We start from the raw sequence: 9,093 nt of genomic DNA, 5'->3' as shown, positions 1-9,093 counted from the left end.
CAGCTCCACACTGTTATCTCTGACTCCAGCATTGGCAGTTCATGCTATCTCTGAGTGAGTCACAACATGAAGGCAGATCGCAGATCATTTGACTCTATAGCCTAAATAGTAACACTTACTCTCCCATTCTGGGATTTCAGGGGAGGCTCACTTGTCTGATTTTCTTGATGTATAGGGATTTATCTAATGTGGAAATGTGGGTCAGGTTGGGCGTGTATCGGCTGGAGTTTAGCAGAATGGGAGGGTGACCTTGTTAAGACGCAAGATCCTGAAGGCACTTGGCTGGATGAATGCTGGGAGAAGGCTGTGTCTCTCCTTGTCAGAGAGACTAGAATGAGGGCCCACAGTTTAAATGAAGAGGTCTCCTGTTTTAAGCATCGTGGAGAGAAGAATTTTCTTTCTCTCGGATGGTTGAGAGACTGGAACTTTCTTCTCCAGAAAGCAGTGGAGGAGGCGACAGCTGAGTTCGAAAACTTCTTGGTTAACGAGGTATTGGGGAGTAAATGGAAAAGTAGAGATCACAATTGGATCAGCCGTGACCTTATTAAATAAGGGAACATGCTCGAGGGCCTAATGGCCGCCTCTCGCTCCTAATTTATGTGTTTGCATCCTGTAAAGATTCAGTCTAATGTCTGAAGAACCAATGGACCAGACCAAACCTCCTCAAAATATATCCAGGAGATAGCTTGGACCCACCTTTTTAATCGTATTTAAAGGCAAGTGTAGGGCACTGTGTTCCAGATGTAATTCGATTGGTCAAACTACTAAGCTTTAAGCAAAATACACTTTATTTTTATGCCACAGTTAAAATACCAGCAAAAAAAATTGGTACAACTTTATAACTCTATCAGAATATTTATCAAAATAATACATTAACTACTACTCATCAACTGTTCCAATACAGCAGCATCCCATAAACACACCCTTGGCACAGGCACATTCAGCAAAACCAATTTCTCTCACTTGCCATCTCCTGCAGCCCAGGAGAAAGGAAAAACCAAATCTGGCAGCAGAGAGAGAGCTGTATAGAGTAGCTTCAACTCTTTAAAAACCCCAACTTCAACTGAAGACTGACTGATGTTTAGAAATTTTAAGAAGATAATGCTGTTAATACAACAGGAACGATGTTACCCAGTTCAACTCATTGTCCTCTCTCACCTTACAGATGTTGCTGTGTAGTTTTGTGCGCTGTGTTGTTATTTGTGTAGTCCCTTTAATCTGCAGTTGAGGATGTTAGCTTGCTGTGTCTGACCAGAGACTGCCTGACCTGTTGGAAATGCTCCCTGCAACATTCAGTTATTGCACAGGCACGGATGTCTTGTAGCAACGAACCCTTGCTCTTCGACCATGGAAGTGTCTAACAGAAAGCCTGTTAAATTACTCAGTCCCAGTCCTGGAATCTTTCCCCATATCAGCGCAATCCTTTACTCCTGCAAGTCTTCAATCCAACTTCTTTTTGCTTCTGAATCTGTTTCCAGTGCGTGGTTAGCCAGTGCATTGGGATGTTGAGTGTGGTGTGGATTTTATTGGCTGTGCCTTTCTCCGTATCGGGCTCTGAGCGCTCACTGCAGGCTGCTTGCTCCCCTGTTGCCTGTAGGCGATGTCCTGGTCATGGACGAGTACGGCTACATGTATTTCCGAGATCGAACGGGGGACACTTTCCGTTGGAAAGGTGAGAACGTGTCGACGACGGAGGTGGAGGGGACACTGAGTCAGATCCTTGGCATGACGGACGTGGCGGTGTACGGGGTAGAGGTGCCAGGTAAGTCTTTTTAGCTTTCACACGGAAAGAGGGAGCTGGTTACTGGACGCTGACCCCCCCAACCCCACCATTTCTGTACGTGCGGAACCCCCAGCGCCCCACCTGGCAGGAATTCGGATGGCCCTGATCACCCATCTGTCGGGGTGGCGGGGGGTGGGGGGGGAGGTGGTCACGCAGATTGCAGTTGGGTGAGGGTGCTGCTGTGATGCCTACCATAGAGGAATTGCCAGGCACCTGCAGTAGTGAGGCACTGGTGTGTAGTTGGTGCCTGTCCACTATTGGTTGCTGTCTCCGGTGGTGGGGAGTAAGGGGGAGGCGGTGGGGGTGGGGGGTGGTTTAGAAAAATTGGGCAAGGAGTAACAAGAGTTGATCCTGTCTTCACTGGGAACGTAAACCGGGAGGGGGTCCGGTTAGACACTCCTGCCTGTTCGGCCAGTCGGTGGGGAACTGATCGAACCCTGTGTGTGACCAGCTCCTGCCCCATTATGACCTGGCATCGCTCTGGCTTTCACAACTCCAGCTGTCACACTTGTGAAATTTACAATTGATCAGGGATGACTCCGAGTGAGGAGTTTCAGATTTTCCCACCCTCTGTGGGTAGAAGAGTTTCCTGACTTCAGGAATGAAATATCCACCTAAAATTTTCAAACTGACCCTCAACCCAGCACTAACCTCACCAACCAGTACAAACGGCTTCCCTCCGTGCCTTAAATATCTTTAAATATCTATTATTCATCTGTACAAAGCATGGTCTGGGTGACTGCTTCACAGAATGCTTACCTTCTTCTCGCAGAAAAGACTCTCCGCATCCTGTTGCCTGTCACTTCAACCCCACTACCCCATTCCCTGGTCAATAGCTCTGTCTCAACTTGCTGCAGTGCTCCAGCGAAGCTGGAGGAACAACACTCTATCTTCTACATGGGGACCCTGCAGCCTTCTGAACTTAATATCGAGTTCAATAACTTTAGGGCCTGTGCCCCTTTCCCCATGCACTTCCCCCCAGCCCCGTACACCATGCCTTGCCACCACATGGTCTGCTAACACTCACTAGCCATTGTCAGTCACTAATAGTACCCATTAGGAGCTATTCCTTTCCCCAGACTGACCTTTTAACCACTCCTTTGTCTGTCCAACTGTGTTTGTTTCTCTGTTTCTCTCTCTCTCTCTCTCTCTCTCTCTCCCTCATCCTCTCGCACACGCACACACACTTTCTCTCTCTTTGAGCTCTATCTCCATCCATTATTTACTCCCCCTGCCAACAACCACCCTATCTTTTGAAGAAAAACAGCCTTTTCCCAGCTACCATCAGTTCTGATGAAGGGTCACTGGACTTGAATCATTAACTCTGTTTCTCTCTCCACAGAGGCAGTCAGCCCTGCTGAGTTTCTCCAGCATTCTGTGTTTGTTTCAGATTTCCATCATCTGCAGTATTTTGCCTTCATTCAATGTCCTCATTTTTTAAAAAAATGCTTTGATAGGATGTGGGTGACATTGGTCCTTGTTTTCCGTCCCTAACTGTCCCGGTCACGTACCGAGATTTTTTTTTCTTTATTCATTCACGAGATGAGGGCATCACTGGCTAGGGCAGCATTTATTGCCCATCCCTAATTGCCCAGAGGGCAGTTCAGAGTCAACCACGTTGCTGTGGGTCTGGAGTCACATGTAGGCCAGACCAGGTAAGGATGGCAGTTTTCCTTCCCTAAAGGACATTAGTGAACCAGATGGGTTTTTCAATGATAATTTCATGGCGACCACACAGACTACATTTCAAATCCAGATTTTCGCTGATTATATTTAAATACCACCAGCTGCAGTGAGACTTGAACCTATGTCCCTACTAGACTATTGATGTTACCACTACACCACCAACTCTACTGATGAGACATTGATAGCAGGAAAGCCTTTAGCTCCATTCACACAACCTCTTGAGGGACAGTACCGCAGTGGTCTCTGTGTATCTCAGTGAGGAAGGCTTAAACTTGAGCAGAGCGCCTACTTCTGGTCACTGTTAGAAATGTGCTGTGGAAAGTACGCTTGTGTGGATGGCAGTGAGAAAGGGGCAGTTTAGGGATTTTTTTTCTTCTTCTGACTCCTTCATTTAAAAGTTCCTGAATGAGTACAGTTCCAACAACACTCAACAAGACACTGTCCAGGCCAAGGCTGATTGGCACCACATCTCCTGGTGAGTAACTTGCACCTCTTTGGTTTCTGCCCCCACTTTAGGTGCAGAAGGTAAAGCTGGAATGGCCGCTGTAGCAGATCCTAACAATCAGATCGACCTGGAGACATTCTACACTGACCTGGAAGTAGCTTTACCTCCATACGCACGACCCATGTTCCTGCGATTATTACCAGCAGTGAGTAAAACAGGTATGAGACAGGAATCTTCAGGAAGTATTCTGCGTCTGTCGTCATGTCCGTTCACCTGTTTTCATTTAGAGACTGATAGCAGTAAGAGAATTCAACAAATTACTTGCTCGGGTTGTAACGGCTGTAATTATTCAGCAACGATAGCGAAGACATTGCAGGGAGCTTCGCTGATGGAACCACCGTGTGTTAGCCATTCCCATGGTACTGGCCTCTAATGGTAGGATTGCAGCACCATGCTTACTCGCTACCGTCCCTCTGTCAGTGCAATGCAACATCGATTATAGCACCTTTAACAAGGCAGTGTTCCCTTGGCGCTGACCCTCTGGTGCGGCGCTCCCTCCCTCGGCACTGCACTCAGTGCTAACTCTAGTCACATTCTCGGCTCTCTGGATTGGGTCTTGAACTTTGAACCTCCCAACTCTCGGTGGGGTTGCGGTGAGGGGGTGATATGTGCTACATGCTACTGAGCTGCAGAGCAATTAAAAGTAGGGCCTTGGGGAGTGGTGTCGAGCAGAGAGACCTGGCGTGGGGTTCGGGTACATACTTCTTTGAAGTTTGCGTCACAGGTAGACAGGGTAGTTCAGAAGGTGTTGAGCACACTTGCTTTCATTGCTCAGACCTTTGGGTATAGGAGTTGGGAAGTTTTGTTGAGCCTTCTTCTGGAGTACTGTGTCCAATTCTGGTCGCTCTGCTTTAGGAAGGATGTTATTGAGCTGGAGAGGCTTCCAAAACGATTTACCACAGTATTGCTGGGAATGGAGGAGGGCTGGAGTTATGGGGTGGGGATGGATAGGCTGGGTGTTTTTTCACTAGAGTGTAGGAGGCTGCGGGGTGACCTTATAGAGGGTTATAAAACAACGAGGGCAATAGATAAGGTGAATTCAAGACTAGGAGTGGCGTAGTTTTAAGGTGAGAGGAGAAAGATTGATAAAGTACATGGGGGGAGTGAGTTCTTTTACACAAAGTGGCTCGTGTGTGGAATGAACTTCCAGCGGAAGTGGTGAACGTGGGTGCAGTTACAATGTTTAAACAATATTTGGATAAATCCATGAACAAGAAATGTTTTCAGGGATATGGGCCAAGCGCAGGCAGGTGGGACTAGTTTAGTTCGGGATAATAGTTGGCAAGGACTGGTTGGAGCGGAGGGTCTGTTTCCATGCTGTATGGCTCAATAATTGCTTTCCTGACACTGACTTTACACTTTTTGCTTTCACATTCCCAGGAACGTTCAAATTCCAAAAAACAGACATGAGAAAGGAGGGGTTCGACCCGAGAAACATTAAGGACAGACTTTATCTCCTGGATCAAAAACAGCGAACGTATGTCCGATTGGATGAAGAGCTGTTCAGAAGCATCCAATCAGGGAAACAGAAGTTGTGATGAAAACTCATTGATATATCTGTAACTTTGTTTACCTCACACTTACTGCTGTCAGTAGCCAGAAAAAGCAAAAGGGATCATTCATTCCATTTCTGTTACTTGACCAGACTTGCATGTACAGGAACTTCACAGAGAATTCCATTATTTTTCTTTAAGTTTATTACAGATTTGCTAGTAATTTATGAAGAGCAATTATTACAATTTTGCACAAGAGAATTATAATTAATTTTTATTATCTGTTTTGTTTGGGGTGGTGATCTTCAATTGGGAAAAAGCTTTTATTTATTGGTTTCTTCAACAGAGCCTGTGTAGCATCTTCGAGTGTTTGAACATTTAATTAAACAGGTTTCACAACGGGACACAAGCTGTCACCGTTTCATCTCCATCTAAACCCTCCCTCAGTCCTAGTCCTTTACACCTTTTAGGTTATTGTTCCTGGATACAGGGAGGGATGTGTACAATAGCAGTCCTCTTTGCTAAGGAAGGATCCATTCACCACTTCTATATTTAACACCCCTAGTCCAGTATGGGGGCGGGGAGTGCGGTACCGTCGCAGGGTCAGCGCCGAGGGAACGCGGCGCTGTCGGTGACAAAGATTCACTCGACTGACTCCTGGCATGGGGGTGCTATTCTATTACGGTTTTGGAGTAGATTTGTAGCTCGGGTTGTGGGTGTTGAGGTTGGTTGGCTCGCCGAGCTGGTTTATTGTTCTGCAGATGTTTAGTTACCATGCTTGGTAACCTCCTCAGTGCAGCCTCCGATGAAGCGTCGGTGTGTCTTCCTGCCTGGTTTTTAAACTCTGGGGTCCATTGAGCTGAATTGCCTCACTTCTGTTTTCCTTCGTAGTGGAGTGTATATGAGGTCGAGCTCTGTGTGTTTGTTGATGGCTTTCTTCGTGGAGTACCAGGCATCTAGGAATTCCCGTGCCTGTCTCTGCTTAGCCTGTCCCAGGATTTTGTTGTTGTCCCAGTTGAATTGGTGGTTCTCCTTATCCATGTGGATTGAGATGAGTGAGTATTGGTCGTGTCTTTTTGTAGCCAGTTGGTGTTCGTGTACCCTAGTTGTTAATTTCCTTCCTGTTTGTCCGATGTACTGTTTCTCACAGTCTCTGCAGGGAATCTTGTAGATGACATCCAAAAAACTGGCTCAGAAGATGCTTACACGAACAACAGCAAGAAGATACTGCACGCCCCGACACACTCGTCACACTACTGTATATCAGGAACACATCGGAACTCACCACAAGACTCCTATGACCGCTGGGCATCAGAGTGGCACACAAGCCCACATCAACCCTATGACAACTGCTCACCCGAACCAAAGACCCACTTCCCACCATAGACAGGACCAATGTCATCTATAAGATTCCCTGCAGAGACTGTGAGAAACATTACATCAGACAAACAGGAAGGAAACTAACAACAAGGGTACACGAACACCAATTGGCTACAAAAAGACACAACCGATACTCTCCCTCATCTCTATCCACATGGATAAGGAGAACCACCAACTCGACACCAAAATCCTGGGACAAGCAAAGCAGAGACAGGCACAGGAATTCCTAGAAGCCTGGTACTCCGCGAAGAAAGCCATCAACAAACACACAGAGCTCAACCCCATATACACACCACTATGAAGGAACACCGGAAGTGAGGTAATTCAGGTCAACGGACCCCAGAGTTTAAAAACCAGGCGGGAAAACACACTGACGCTTCATTGGAGGCTGCACTGATGATGTTACCCAGCATGGTAACTAAACATCTGCGGAAAAACAAACCAGCTTGGCGAGCTATTCTATTGGTAGAAACTGAGTCGAATGAGTCAGTATTCATTCTCTGGGCTGTCAAAAGGTGAGATTTGGTCTCGGTAAGACGTACAATTTGTTGAGGACTTGACTGGGTCGATACAGAAGAATGGTTTTTCCTGGTGAGAAAGTCTAGAGCAGCTTCAGATAAAGGGTAACACAATTAGGGGCTGAAATGAGGGGGAACGTCTTCATGCAACCGGCTGTCTCTCTTTGGAATTCCTTAAGCTATAGGACAGTGTATACTTAGCTTGTGAATTACCTGCATCGATTAGGGATCAGTTGGAGCAGGGGAGTTGACGTGAAGGCCAGCCAGTCTGTGGGAGAGCAGGCTTGAGGGGACGAGTGGCCTCCTTTTTTGAGATGTGAGGCCTCCAAACCAAGTTTCTTCTGATCTGCATAACCGAGCTATAACCTGGATGTGTCAGCCCCGTTTTTTTTTTCAGTTGTCACCTGTGCAGGATCCCACTAAGGAAGTACAAAAAGAGTGACATGAAATCGCACAGGCACTGGGTCAAACATTCCAGGGAATGGCAGTGTCGACTGTTTCTGACTCAAAGGGACTGGCTTTTACTGAATACTGACCCCCCCTCCCAGTGGTATCTGTGCCGTTGTGGGGGGGCCCTCCCCCCTCCCAGTGGAAGCTGCGCTGTGGGGGGGGTGGGGGAGATGGTTCTTGTCGTAACTCCCTGACCGGAGATGATCCCAGACAAGGGGAAGCAGCAGCTTCACTCTGTGTGGCAGGGGTCAGACGGGATGGACGTTCCCCTGGGGTGGGGAGAGGGGGTTAGGTCTTTGCTGGAGAAGTGAGCCCAGGTCCAGCAGAGTTAACCATGATGCCAGGAAGGATTGAGACAGAAAGGGGGTGGCGGGCTGTGCTGATGTCAGTTTGATCGTTTCTGTGCGCCCGTTGACCTTGCAGACCGGGATAATGCAGCAATATACAACCAGGAGGGAATGCCCCCAGGAATAAGCAATGTCCTCTGATGTGCTGTGAATACACTTACAATTGGACCTCTGTCTGCCTTTGCCTGTGCAATGCCTTTGGAATGATTACTCACTTAGTGAGGCTACAATGTAGGTGATTATTGAAAGCTCTGAACATTAAGGTGTGTACCTTCCCTCTGATACTGTAGATGTCCTTGTGTCAATGGGTTTGGACATTCTCTATTCAGCTGCTTTGTGGCGTTTAGTGTTGACAAGTCAATAACTCAGCACCGCTGCGTGGTTTGAATCAAATATTCGTGAATTGGAAACAGTCAGTGTAACATCAGGCCAGCAGGAGGTGCAGCTCTAAATTGGGATTTGCGAGTGGGGCGAGGAAAGGCTCAAAATCAGGCCGGGGCCTCCCAAGCAAGTGTGTACTAACCCGGCAGGTAAATGGCCTGGTGCCCAGCTCTCTGTTGCCCCTGATGGGCAGAAGTCCATGCTGTCAGAACAGGGTATGTCATGCACAGTGTGTGATGCCACAGAACAGGAGTAGGCATATCATTTGCAGGGCAGGGGGGGGTAACAGGGTGGGGAACAAGAACCTTTAATTTAAAAATATTAATTCTTGGGATGTGGGCATCAGCAGCAAGGCTAAAATGTGTTGCCATTCTGTAATCACCCTCAGGAGGGTCGTGGTGAGCCACTTTGGACTGCTGCAGGCCATATGATGTGGTGGTTTGGTACAACTGCTATCTATAGTTTGCTGGGCCCTTTTCAGACGGCAACCAGAGACTGCTGGAGAAACTCAGCAGGTCTGGCAGCTTCTGTGGAGAGAGAAAGCAGAGTT

General features: G+C 47.5%; 1 protein-coding gene across 1 annotated transcript in view; it reads left to right on the top strand.

Moving 5' to 3' along the window:
• Positions 1-5,908, top strand: part of slc27a4 (solute carrier family 27 member 4) — a 50,732-nt gene extending 44,824 nt beyond the window's left edge. Inside the window, exons 7-10 of the mRNA XM_048613393.1 lie at positions 980-1,023; positions 1,572-1,762; positions 3,986-4,132; positions 5,355-5,908. Coding sequence (XP_048469350.1) covers positions 980-1,023; positions 1,572-1,762; positions 3,986-4,132; positions 5,355-5,512 — 540 coding nt within the window. The 3' untranslated portion in view covers positions 5,513-5,908. The remainder of the gene's footprint in view (positions 1-979; positions 1,024-1,571; positions 1,763-3,985; positions 4,133-5,354) is intronic.
• Positions 5,909-9,093: the final 3,185 nt, after the last annotated feature.

The sequence above is a fragment of the Rhincodon typus genome, chromosome 28 (assembly GCF_021869965.1).
Source record: "Rhincodon typus isolate 14 chromosome 28, sRhiTyp1.1, whole genome shotgun sequence".
Lineage (NCBI taxonomy): Eukaryota > Metazoa > Chordata > Chondrichthyes > Orectolobiformes > Rhincodontidae > Rhincodon > Rhincodon typus.
The sequence above is the reverse complement of the archived record's forward strand: the minus strand, read 5'-3'. Positions and strand labels throughout refer to the sequence as shown.